General features: G+C 45.8%; 2 protein-coding genes and 1 non-coding gene across 8 annotated transcripts in view; 1 reads left to right on the forward strand and 2 right to left on the reverse strand.

Annotated features, from left to right (window-relative positions):
• Window positions 1-5,450, reverse strand: part of LOC120305739 (hydroperoxide isomerase ALOXE3-like) — a 61,276-nt gene extending 55,826 nt beyond the window's left edge. For 4 of the 5 annotated variants that reach the window (XM_039337996.1, XM_039337993.1, XM_039337994.1 and 1 more), the window contains exons 1-2: window positions 5,330-5,450; window positions 3,450-3,583 (exon numbers count right to left, since the gene is read on the reverse strand). The gene's annotated coding sequence lies outside the window, so the exon portion shown is untranslated. Of the gene's footprint in view, window positions 1-2,272; window positions 2,333-3,449; window positions 3,584-5,329 lie in introns of those variants that run through there. The other variant, XM_039337995.1, reaches the window with a different exon arrangement.
• Window positions 5,451-6,979: 1,529 nt separating this feature from the next.
• Window positions 6,980-7,051, reverse strand: TRNAQ-CUG. Its single transcript has one exon. It is a non-coding gene; the product is annotated as a tRNA-Gln (tRNA).
• LOC120305743 (protein ANTAGONIST OF LIKE HETEROCHROMATIN PROTEIN 1-like) lies at window positions 6,990-12,464 on the forward strand. 2 transcript variants are annotated; one of them, XM_039337999.1, is made up of 2 exons: window positions 6,990-7,617; window positions 10,418-12,464. In XM_039337999.1, exon 2 carries the CDS (start codon window positions 10,419-10,421, stop codon window positions 11,805-11,807), a length of 1,389 nt encoding a protein of 462 aa, XP_039193933.1. In that variant the 5' UTR covers window positions 6,990-7,617; window position 10,418; the 3' UTR covers window positions 11,808-12,464. The 2 variants fall into 2 exon arrangements, with proteins under 2 accessions (XP_039193933.1, XP_039193934.1); XM_039338000.1 differs by having other exon boundaries at window positions 6,990-7,470.
• Window positions 12,465-13,267: the final 803 nt, after the last annotated feature.

Below are 13,267 nucleotides of genomic sequence, written 5' to 3' on the forward strand. Positions count from 1 at the left end.
AAGGGACTGGTTTGGACAAAACTCAGCAGCACTTTTTTCGTGCGGTTGCTGATAAAAACAGGATCGCCAACATGATCGCCAACGTCCGACAACGGATAGGGCACAAGAAGAAGATTCTATTCTATTCTATTCTATTCTATTCTATTCTATTCTATTCTATTCTATTCTATATTACTTTATATTATATTATATTCTTATTTCTATTCTACTCTACCTTATTCTATTCTATTCCAACAGAGGCAAACTTGACCAAGTGCTTTTCGCTGGCTCACTTCTGGCGCTAAGCATCATTGCCCTTTTCTTTGTTCATGGCAAATCATAAATAATCTTTTTTAATTGTCCGTGGATGTCACGCTCAGCCTGTCCTGCCATGTGTCTGGTGCTTTGATGTAATTCCTTTAATTAAGTAATATCAAAGAGGCAAACAAACTCATTACCAAAAGCCAACATGAGTTTGTCAAAAACAGATCGTGCCAGACAAATCTTATTGCGTTCTTTGACCAAGTGACAAAATTACTTGGAATGCTGTGGATATAATTTACTTGGACTTTAGTAAAGCATTTGATAAAGTAGACCATAGCGTGAGGGAACTATGACCCTTTTATGACTTGTGGACTTCAACTCCCAGAATTCCTGAGACAGCATGAGGAGACTATGGCCTCCTTTATGACTTGTGGACCAACTCCCAGAATTCCTGAGCCAGCATGGGGGAACTATGGCCCCTTCATGACTTGTGGACTTCAACTCCCAGAATTCCTCAGCCAGCATGGCTCAGCTTGGAAACCTCTGCCTTTCCCCTCAGCATGGCTGGTTCAGGAATTCTGGCAGTTGAAATCCATGAGTCATAAAAGAGCCATGGTCGTAAAGTGGATCACTGTAACCTCTAAGTGAATCACACAGTCACTAAGCAAGTCCCCACTGTCGGAAGTCATCCGGGAAGGTCGCAAAGTGTGATCACGTGACCCCCGGTATGCTGCGACTGTCGTAAACACAGGCCGCTTGAATTTTGATGACGGCATTACGGGGATGCTGTGACGGACGTAGGTGTGAGGGCCAGTCACTTTTTTTCACGACTGACGTATCTTCCAACGGTCGTTAAATGAACGGTCGTCAGCCGAGGACTTCCTGCGAAGGAAGAGTTTGTGTGGGATGCTTCTGGAACCCTGGGAGGTAAAAAACAGCCCAAGACTTGCAGAGGAGGCGGTGACAGATAAATTCCTGATGCAAATGGGTGGCAAGACTGGAAGTGATCCCACGCTCACTTGTCAAAAGTGGCTCTTGCGACAACACAGATTGTGCAATTGTCTCCCCGTTACACGCAGCTTGGTGAGCTGAGCCCGGCTGCAGCAAAGAATGCTGGAATTGTATAACGCGCCTCACAAGGTTTTTAAGAAGAGGTGTTTTTTCTCAGTCTTGGCCACTTTAAAGAGTTGTGGACTTCAACTCCCAGAATTCCCCAGATAGAATAGAATAGAAATAAGAATAGAATAGAATAGAATAATAAAATATAGAATAGAATAGAATAATAAATTATGGAACAAAATAGAATAGAATAGAATAGAATAGAATAGAATAGAATAGAATAGAATAGAATAGAAATAAGAAATTAGAATAGAATAGAATAGAATAGAATAGAATAGAATAGAATAGAATAGAATAGAATAGAATAGAATAGAATAGAAAATATGGAATAGAATAGAATAGAATAGAATGGGAATAGAGTAGAGTAGAGTAGAGTAGAGTAGAATAGAATAGAATAGAATAGAATAGAATAGAATAGAATAGAATAGAATAGAATAGAAAATATGGAATGGAATAGAATGGAATAGAATAGAATAGAATAGAATTAGAATAGAAAAAGAAATAAGAATAGAATAGAATAGAATAGAATTAGAATAGAAAAAGAAATTAGAATAGAATAGAATAGAATAGAATAGAATAGAATAGAATAGAATAGAATAGAATAGAATAGAATAGAATAGAAAATATGGAATGGAATAGAATGGAATGGAATAGAATGGAATAGAATAGAGTAGAGTAGAATAGAATAGAATAGAAAAAGAAATAAGAATAGAATAGAATAGAATTAGAATAGAAAAAGAAATAAGAATAGAATAGAATTAGAATAGAAAAAGAAATAAAAATAGAATAAAATAGAATAGAATAGAATTAGAATAGAAAAGGAAATAAAAATAGAATAGAATAGAATAGAATAGAATAGAATAGAATAGAATAGAATAGAATAGAATAGAATAGAATAGTGGGAAGATACCTTTGAGGTCATCTAGTCCAACTCCCTGCTGAAGCAGGAAACCCTATACCATTTCAGACAAATGGATGTCCAGTCTTTTCTTAAAAACTTCCAATGTTGGAGCACCCACAATTTCTTGTGGCAAGTCGTTCCAGGTTGCTTCTCTCCTGGATGAGTTTCCGTCCCTTGTTTCTTGTCCTGCCTTCAGGCGCTCTGGAGAATAGCTTTGGAGAGTAGCTCCCACGGTCATTAAGCGAATCCAGGGTCCTCCTCGACTGTGCTTGTCAGAAGCCAGCTGGGAAGGTCACATGACCTGGGACGTGCGGATTGCCAAGGGCTTGAATTTTGATCACGTGACCATGAGGGGGAATACTGCAACGGTTCTAAGTGCGAGGACTGATCAAAATTCTTTTTCCAGTGCCGTTACAACTTTGAATGGTGGCTAAAGAAGCCGTTGTAAGTTGAGGACTATCTGTAAAACACAAATATGAGGCTTTTAGACCAGGGCTCTTCCAACTTGGCCCTTTGATGACTTGTGGACTTCAACTCCCACACTGGCTGATGAATTCTGGGAGTTGAAGTCCACGAGTCATCAAAAGGTCCTAGTTCCCTCATGCTGGCTGAGGAATTCTGGGAGTTGAAGACCACAAGTCATCAAAGGGTCATAGTTCCCTCACGCCGGCTGAGGAATTCTGGGAGTTGAAGTCCACAAGTCATCAAAGGGTCCTAGTTCCCTCATGCTGGCTGAGGAATTCTGGGAGTTGAAGTCCACAAGTCATCAAAAGGTCCTAGTTCCCTCACACTGGCTGAGGAATTCTGGGAGTTGAAGTCCACGAGTCATCAAAGGGTCATAGTTCTCTCACGCCGGCTGAGGAATTCTGGGAGTTGAAGTCCACAAGTCATCAAAGGGTCCTAGTTCCCTCACGCTGGCTGAGGAATTCTGGGAGCTGAACTCCCCACGTCATGAAAGGGCCGAGTTTGAAGACCCCTCCTTGTGGACTTCAGCTCCCAGATTTCCTGAGGCAGGCACGCTGGCTGAGGAATTCTGGGAGTTGAAGTCCACAAGTCATCAAAGGACCAAGTTGGAAGACCCCAGCTTATGGACTTTCAGAGGGATCCTGGATCCTGCTCCAGGCCAAATGGCTGGGATCCCTTCAGATCCAGCCCAGTTCTTGCCTGTGAGGGATGAGACACTCACCTCAGTTGCCATGTGAAAACATTCCTGTCTTTCCCTGGAATTTCCTCCAGGTGCACCTGTTCTTGTGAGCGTGCCGCCCTCTCATCGCCAGGTGGCCCGTGAAGCATGCCATGATTGCCTGGTGGCCACCTTTCCTGAGGGGAAAAAAGGCATGACTCATCAGCTAGGAAGAAAGGCAGAATCTGCCTAAAGAAGTGGGCGGCTCCCTGCGCATTGCTCCCGAACTGGCTTGCTTTGGAAATTGTAGAATAATTAAAACTGTAAAAACACCGCAAAAAAAAAATGTTCTTCAACAATTGGCAGCTTGAAGATGGGAAGATGAGCACAAGTTGTCCTCAGGGCTGCGTCCTAAGTCTGCTGCCGTTCATCCTGTTGACCCATGACTGTTGCGCTAGGTTGGCCACCAACCATATTGTGAAATTCACGGATGATACAACAGTAGTGGGCCTTATTCAGGATGACAATGTGGAAGCTCACCAGAAGGAGGTTGAGGGGTTGGTGAACTGGCATAAGGAGAACAGCCTAGTTTTATATATATATATATATATATATATATATATATATATATATATATATATATATATATATATATATTCAATAATGATGGTAAAAATGCGATTCCCGGGCATTTGATGCGCGATCACCGGGAGAGTTAAAAGTAAAGATACTTTATTAAAAGTATTTCACTATATTAAAAAGGTGCCAAGCTTTCGTTGGGAAAACTCCCCAACATCTTCAGGGCTGAGAGATCGTTTTGACAAGGTGGTTTAAATGGGTTCGGTAGCTGTCCGCGCGCGGCTCCTAGATCGCGCTGCCGGCCCGGTTGATCAGCTGATAAGCGGGGAGAGTAAACGGCGCAATGCTCCCTCTCGTTGCTCTCTCGAGCTGTTCTGGAGCAAACCCAAAGCCACACCGATGATGAGGCACGACCACAAACCAGAAGCCAGGCCACAGCTGCATCATTAGCCATTTTAAACCCCTCCAATCCATACATGAAGCAAACTGACACCCTCCATGAAGATGAGGCACGACCACGAACACGAAACCAAAAAATAGCAAGGCAGCCCACCATCTTAAATCCCTCTGCAACTCAGACTAACCTGATCACAACAAAGCCCCCACCCAAACAGAACACTCCCCCAGCCAATCAGAGCACAGCCAACCCCCCAGCCAATCAGAGCACAGCCAAGCCCCTAACCGATCAGAACACACCTCCACCCAATCAGAACACAGCCAAGCTCCCACCCAATCAGTTCATACCCCCACTGGCAGTTAAAAGAAAGAAACAGCTAAGACCACACATTGCTCCTCGAAGCACGAGGCTGAAAACGCCAGCCTGAAGATGACGAATGGGACTTCGTCGAAACGTCGCCAAGACACTTCCAATTTTACGCAGGAGAAAAGCCGAACAACCAAAGACCTACATACAAACACCCGCGAAAACCTCAGAAAACACACACACACACACACACACATGCACACACACACACACACACACACACACACACATATAATTGATTTTTATTGATTTCTAAAGCATAAATCACATAATAGTTTGGTTAACAGTGTGTTTGCCTGGTTTACATTTAGAAAGAAAAATCGTTAACAATTAATTTGTATGATTCACAATCCACATGTTCAAACAAATGTTTCTTTTTCTCTTAAATATCCTCTCTGGTAGATCCCGTCCTCTATATTCTTAATTTTCACTTTAATATTTAGATATTTTTCCTTTGATCGGTATCTTTCTTGATCAATGTGTTTCGCTGAATCAGAGGGTTTTTCCATCTCTTTTTCCCCAACCAATTATACAATTTGTCCCAGATTTCATAATAATCTGTTTCACTCTTATCCTTGAGTGATTAAATCTTATTTGTTACCTCTTCTTCTGAGGGTGCCTCATTATCTTTCCATCTCCGTGCAAAGACTAATCTTGCTGCTAGAATAGCCTAGTTTTAAATACCGGAAAAACCAAAGAGATCGTTGTCGATTTCAGAAAAGGCAGGCACAGCCACACACCTCTGTGCATTAATGATTCACCTGGGTGTGTAGTCAACAAGTAGGCTGGCTTGGTTGCTCAACTGCAAGACACGGGTGAAGCGGGCACACCAGGGCCTGCATTTCCTGCGGTCGCATGAGAAAAGCACAACTTCCTTCCCCTGTCCTCACCACTCTCTACAGGGGGACAATCAAGCACATCCAGCATCACCGTCTGGTTTGGAAGCATCCCTGCTTCGGACAGGAAGGTGGTGCCGAGAGTGGTGAGGACAGCAGAAAAGAGGATTGGCAGTTCTCTCCCTTCCACCCAGAACGTGGCACAGAAGCGAAGCTTGAGCAGGGTCCACAGGATTGTCTGGCACACAACACACCCTCTTCACAACCTGTTTCCCTTGTTCCCTTCTGGGAGGGGGGGCTTTGTGGTACCCGGAGCAGAACACCCAGATTCAGCCATAGTTGCATTCAGTACAGCGTTAACCTTGTGAACTCTCAAGCTTCCTCCTTCCGTTATATATTCAAAATAGACAGTGTTTAATATTTATTTGTTACGTATATGTAGGGGTGTGGGTCTATACATGTGTTGCACATGGTGTGTTTAGGTGTGTGTCGTGTATGTGTTTCACTTTGAGAGCGGGCAACTAAATTTCATTTTTGATGTGTGCCATTGTGCCCACAGTAAAAAAAATGACAACAAAGGTTATCTTATCTTATGGGTGGAGTTCAACTCCCAGAATTCCCCAGCCAACAGGGTTAGCTGGAGAATTCTGGGAGATGAAGTCCAACCCTCTTAAAAGTTGCCAGGGTTGAGAGACATTGCTGTAAACCATTGTTTTTCAACCAGGACAACTTGAAGATGGGTGGACTTCAATTCCCAGAATTCTCTAACCAAGAGGGATAGCTAGGGAATTCTGGGATTTGAAGTCCACCCAGCTTCAAGGCCCCCCAGGGTTGAAAAAAACAGGGCTATTACTTGTAAAAAGGCAACTTAAAAATATCAATTCAGATCAAACTTTGCGGAGACCCCTTTTCATGTCTGCACAGTCATTTCTGAATATCCACATGCAGGTTATCCATGCTGTCCCTCAGTTTAAATCTTCATGCAGTTTCTGCTTTCTGCAAATGATTGCTGTAATCTTTGTGTACATTTAAACAACACTCTTGCCCTAAAAAGATATTGGAAGGAGATTTGGCCACAATAAAGACTTTTGTGTCACAAATAAAATAAAATAAAATAAAATAAAATAAAATAATAAAATGAAATAAAATAAAATAAATAAAATAAAATAAAATAAATAAAATAAAATAAAATAAAATAATAAAATAAAATAAAATAAAATAATAAAATAATAAATAAAATAAAATAATAAAATAAAATAAAATATAAAATAAAATAAAATAATAAAATAAAATAAAATAAATAAAATATAATATAAAATAAATAATAAAATAAAATAAATAAAATAAAATATAAAATAAAATAAATAATAAAACAAAATAAAATAAATAATAAAATAAAATAAAATAAAATAATAAGGTCCCACCGAGATTCGAACTCGGATCGCCGGATTCAGACTCCAGAGTGCTCACCATTACACCATGGAACCACGACCAGCCCACAGCTTCACCGCCAGTCACTCCCGCCCCCGCTGTCGGAAAAGAGGCGGAGACGCAGCCCAGCCAATGGCGTCGCTGCTCATTTGCATTTCCCGTTCTTTCCTCGCTGGGGCCCATTCAGGGAACAAAAGGAGAGGTTCTTCGGGAGGGCGGGCCCAGGCCCGTTGCTTAGGAGAAGTGGGAGGAGCCTTTCCTCCTCGCTCCAGCTTTTCCAACCCCTCCCTTTCCCGGGTCGGGTTAACCCTTGAATTCCCAGGCTCGACTCTGTTTGCTTTTGTTTTCTTTCTCCTCTCTGCGAAATAATTCAGGTTTATTTTTTTTAATTCCGATTTTTATCTTTTTTCGCTTCTCCCCTTTTTCTCCCAGGTCCTGGAACGTCGATCCAGCCGGCGGTGGCAGCCCCCAAAAGGTTTGTATTCGGCTGGCTCCGTTTGCAACCTTGGCGGAGCATTGAGGAATGAAAAAAATGCAAGGAGGAGATGGCGGCGGCTGGTTAGTCTCTGGGAGCCGGTCTCGCCTGGTGGTTAAGGCGCACCAGGCTAGAAACTGGGCGACGGTGAGTTCTAGTTCCACCTGAAGCACAAAAGCTGGCTGGATGACTTTGGGCCAATCGCCAGGAGACAGTGAGTTCTAGTTTCACCCTAGGCATGAAAACCAGGAGGGTGACTTTGCGTTAATCACCAGGCGACGGTGAGTTCTAGTTCCGCCCTAGGCATGAAAACTAGGAGGGCGACTTTGGGCCAATCACCAGGCGACAGTGAGTTCTAGTTCCGCCCTAGGCATGAAAACTAGGAGGGCGACTTTGGGCCAATCACCAGGCGACAGTGAGTTCTAGTTCCGCCCTAGGCATGAAAACTAGGAGGGCGACTTTGGGCCAATCACCAGGCGACAGTGAGTTCTAGTTCCGCCCTAGGCATGAAAACTAGGAGGGCGACTTTGGGCCAATCACCAGGCGACAGTGAGTTCTAGTTCCTCCCTAGGCATGAAAACTAGGAGGGCGACTTTGGGCCAATCACCAGGCGACAGTGAGTTCTAGTTCCGCCCTAGGCATGAAAACTAGGAGGGCGACTTTGGGCCAATCACCAGGCGACAGTGAGTTCTAGTTCCGCCCTAGGCATGAAAACTAGGAGGGCGACTTTGGGCCAATCACCAGGCGACAGTGAGTTCTAGTTCCGCCCTAGGCATGAAAACTAGGAGGGCGACTTTGGGCCAATCACCAGGCGACAGTGAGTTCTAGTTCCACCCTAGGCATGAAAACTAGGAGGGTGAATTTGGGCCAATCACCAGGTGACGGTGAGTTCTAGTTCCTCCCTAGGCATGAAAACTAGGAGAGTGAATTTGGGCCAATCACCAGGTGACGGTGAGTTCTAGTTCCTCCCTAGGCATGAAAACTAGGAGAGTGAATTTGGGCCAATCACCAGGAGACGGTGCGTTCTAGTTCCTCCCTAGGCATGAAAACTAGGAGAGTGACTTTGGACCAATCACTAGGAGATGGTGACTTCTAGTCCCTTAGGCATGACTGACTGGGTGACTTTGGGCCAGTTAACAGAGATGGAGATTTCTAGTTCCGTCTTAAGCACGAAAGCCAATCACCAGGAGACGGTGAGTTCTAGTCCCAATTTAGGCTTGAAAGCTGACTGGGTAACTTGGCTCAATCACCAGGTGACGGTGAGTTCTAGTCCCATCTTAGGCAGGAAAGTCAGATGGATGACCTTAAGCCAATCACCAGGAGACGGTGAGTTCTAGTCCTGCCTTAGGCATGAAAGCTGGCTGGGTGACTTTGGGCCAATCACCAGGAGACGGTGAGTTCTAATCCCGCCTTAGGCAAGAAAGCCAGTTGGGTGACCTTGAGCCAGTCACCAGGAGACGATGAGTTCTAGTCTCGCTTTAGCCACGAAAGCCGGTTGAGTGATTTTGGTCTTGTGCCTCCCTCTCAGCCCTACCCACCTCACAGGATTGTTGTTGTGTGTTAGATAGAAAGAGGAAGGACTATTAAGTATGTTCGCCGCCTTGAGCAGTGGATACAAATAATAAAGATGGGATATGCATAATAAAAAAAATAAATCAGAAGATATAATAACTCCCCCTCCGCAGCCTAGGTGGAGCGGTTGAAAAAGACCTCCACGAAAACGTTGAAAGAAAAATCAGGTCCAGTCCCAAGCCGGGAGGGAAACACTGGAAATAAAATGGAGGCTGGCTGCGTAGGAAAAGAGGTTTAATGATGAGCAAAATCAACAGCAGCAGGTAGTTCTGGGACAGCTGACCAAATGGAGTTGAGAGTCGGTGGGTTTTTTATACCTTCTGATTGAGATGCTCTAGGGCAATGGTTCTCAACCTATGGGTCGCGACCCCATTTGGGGTCGAACGACCATTTCACGGGGGTCGCCAAACAACGCAGTCCGCCATTTTTTCCCCCCTTTTCCTTAGCTGTGCTACTCCCTTTGATTCTATTGGCTTTTGAAAGCCAATAGAATAGACTCTCTTGAATAGAGTCTAATTCTGCAAACTGTGCTGCACCAGTTGAGTAGTCCTCGACTTACGACCGGTTGAGTAGTCCTCGACTTACGACCGGTTGGGGGTCGCGGCATTAAAAAGATTGAGAACCACTGCTCTAGGGGGTTGTGCAATGTAGTGAGCCTTGTGTCAGTGGTGGTGGGCTCATGCTATTATGTCCTAAAGGTCACGTCCTGTTCTTTAAGAGAAATATTCACTCCTACCTCTTTTGTTAATATTAAAAATAAAGAATATTTTTTTATTTTTTTTATAAAGATTTTATTGGGTTTTTTTTTTCATAAACGTATGTTAATTTTTCCAATCAACGAGTTGTCTGGAATTTGCTATGCTAATACATGTTCAATTCCTAATCCTTCATTCTTTCCTCTAGCCAACAATAAAATAGGTCCCAAGTTTGATAATAGTCTGTCTCTTCTTTATCTTTCAACCTCAGAGTTAACCTGTCCAACTCTGCACATTCCAATATTTTCCTGATTATTTCTTCTTCTGATGGCAAGCCTTCATTCTTCCAATATTGCGCAAAAATTATCCTCGCTGCTGTGGGGATGTGTAGGATTAAATATAATTTCTGCTTATTAGTCTTTTCAGGCATAATGCCGAGTAGAAAAAGTTCAGATTTAAAATCCACTTGTTCACCCAGTATTTTCTCTAGCCACAAATACTAGAGAAAACAGAGGTAGAAATGGTGAAAAAAGTTAAATATTTAGGTATTCAAAAATAAAGAATATTTTAATCTGGGGAAGGGAGGGGAGGGGTCTTTCTACAAAAGCCAGGGACGGTCCTGGAAGGTCCAAGGGTCTAGGACCATTTTTAAGCGTCGTTTCTGTTCTCTCAATCTCCAGCATGGACGCTGCCCGACAGGACGCTGCCCTTTTGTACGTGGTGCAATCCGGCACGCTGATGATGGAGTACTTACGAGCCCGTGGCGAAGCCTCTTCGGCCGCAGCCTCCCGCCGCCGGTGGGCCTTCCTGCACTCCCTACAGCGGCGAGGAGCGGAGGAGGATGGAGAAGACGAGCTGGAGGAGGAGAAGGAAGAGGAGGAGGAAGAGGAGGAGGAGGAGGAGGAAGGAGAAGAAGAAGAGGATGCCGAAGAGGAAGAGGTCTTCCTGGCCAGACAGACCCGCAGCGCCGGCTTCCGGCGCGGGGGACGCCTGCGTTCGGTCGAAAGACGCTTCTGGGCTCGGCCGCGCAGCACCGAGTGGTGGGACCGGACGGTTCTGGAGACCTGGGACGATAGCAAGTGGCTGCAGAACTTCAGGATGCGCAAGGCGACCTTCTTGGACCTCTGCGCCCGGCTGTCCCCGGCCTTGCAGCGCCAGAAGACCCGGATGCGGATCCCGCTGAGCGTGGAGAAGCGAGTGGCCATCGCCATTTGGAAGCTGGCCACCTCCGTCTGTTACCGCGACGTAGGCAACCAGTTCGGCGTTGGCAGGTCCACCGCCGGCTCGGTGGTGCTGGAAGTCTGCCGGGCCATTCAGAGGGTGTTGATGCGTTCCACGGTGAACGTGGGGAACAGCCTGGCGGACACCGTCGGGGGCTTTGAGGCCAGGGGGTTCCCCAACTGTATGGGCGTGGTGGGCACCACGCACATGCCCATCTTGTGTCCTCCTCACCAGGCGTCGGAGTACGTCAACACCAAGGGCTACTACTCCATGGCCTTGCAAGCTTTGGTGGACTATCAAGGGAAGTTCACCCATCTGAGCGCGGGGTGGCCCGGCAAGACTCACGAAGCCAAGATCTTCAACAAGTCCACCTTGTTCACCAAAGGGCAGGAAGGGACACTTTTTCCTCCCGCTCCCGTGGAGATCAGCGGCGTATCGGTCCCTCGCGTCATCCTTGGAGGGCCGGCCTACCCTCTCCTTCCATGGTTGATGGTGCCCTACACTGAAGATCTGGATGAGGTCAAGGAGTCCTTCAACGCCATGCTGAGCCGATGCCAGGAGCCCTTGGAAGAAGCCTTCAGCCGTCTGAAGGGCCGGTGGCGCTGCCTGACCGGGCGCAACGACTGCGCGGTGGAGAATCTTCCCCGCCTCATCTCGGCCTGTTGCGTCCTGCACAACATCTGTGAGGAGAAAGGGGAGGCCTACGAGGAGAAGTGGGAAGCTGAGGCCAAGCAGCTGGCCGCCACGTTCGAACAGCCCCTGCAGCGCCCCGATACGCGCATTAAACCCGCCGCTCGGTCCGAGAAGGTCCGGGATGCTCTCTGCGCGTACATCGCCAGCAAGATATGAGGAGCCGAAGGTGGTGCTGCCAGAATTTTGGGGGAGACCAGGCCTGAAGTGAGACTTCGCAAGCCCAGGGCGCGATCAGATTGCCCCCCAAAACTGCCTCAAGAATTCTGGGTGGCGTTAAGACAGCAGACTTATATTCTCGACGTTGATTTTGGTGTGAAGAATTCAGAAATCCAGGGTAGAGAATCCGTAGATTCGTGTTTCTCAATCTTGGCAACTTTAAGGATAGACGTCCCACACCAGGAATTTCCCAGCCTGCATGGCTGGCCTAGGGGATTCTGGGAGTTGAAGTCCACCCCTCTTAAAGTTGCTGACCTCCATTGGGGATCAGGTTGGGGAATTCTGGGAATTAAAGTCCCTCCCCTCCGCCAGTCTTAAAGTTGCTGAGCCCATGTTGTGCTGAGGAATTGTGGGAGTTGAAGTCCACCCCTCTTAAGAGTTGCTGAGGTTGCTGACCTCCATGTTGACTGGGGAATTCTGGGAATTGAAGTCCACCCGTCTTAAAATTGCTGAGGTTGCTGACCTCCATATTGACTGGGGGTTTCTGGGAATTGAAGTCCCGCCCCATCTTAAAGTTGCTGACCTCCATGCTATCTGGGGAATTCTGGGAGTTAAACTTTCCCCATCTTAAAGTTGCTGAGGTTGCTGACCTCCATTAAGGATCAGGTTGGGGAATTCTGGGGATTAAAGCCCCCCCCCGCCAGTCTTAAAGTTGCTGAGCCCATGTTGGCTGAGGAATTCTGGGAATTGAAGTCCACCCATCTTAAAGTTGCTGAGGTTGCTAACCTCCATGTTGGCTGAGGAATTCTGGGAATTGAAGTCCACCCATCTTAAAGCTGCTGAGGTTGCTGACCCCCATATTGGCTGTGGAATTCTGGGAGATGAAGTCCATCCATCTTAAAGCGGCTGAGGTTGCTGACCTCCATATGGGCTGTGGAATTCTGGGAGATGAAGTCCCCCTGTCTTAAAGCTGCCTTATAGGGATGTGCGTCGTTTGCCTAAGTAAAGTGACTCATTCAATTACCATTCACCCTTGTTTTGCAAAGTGGATTCACCACCCCAGTACCGTTTATATCTGCCTCCGCAGAGAGTTGAGGAAACGGAGACACACCCCTGTATTTAGTTTTTCATTCATATTAGACGCATGTTGGCTGTGGAATTCTGGGAGTTGAAGTCCAAATGCCTTAAAATTGTCAAGGTTGAGAAACACTGCATTAGAGGATTGCGGATATGGTTGGGCCCCATGGCAAAAATTTCCACCATGGATTCCCTGTTGATATCGGTCCTCCTCGCTCAAGGCTTGCGCGCACGTAAACCCAGTTAACCAGTCTTCTCTAGCCGGCATTGTAGCGAAGAGAACTCCAAGAGTCACCGAGATGGACAGCAAATAAATTCAATAAATAATAATAAAATAACCCTAGAAGGGAGCACAGATCCAGATTTCCTTTTGAGGAAAATAA

This window comes from Crotalus tigris, unplaced genomic scaffold (assembly GCF_016545835.1).
Source record: "Crotalus tigris isolate CLP2741 ecotype Arizona unplaced genomic scaffold, ASM1654583v1 scf7180000017690.20705106771:4171800, whole genome shotgun sequence".
Classification (NCBI taxonomy): Eukaryota; Metazoa; Chordata; class Lepidosauria; order Squamata; family Viperidae; genus Crotalus; species Crotalus tigris.

Coding starts and splice junctions, on each gene's coding strand:
- LOC120305743 (XM_039337999.1), top strand. CDS start 10,419: ATGGACGCTGCCCGACAGGACGCTGCCCTTTTGTACGTGGTGCAATCC.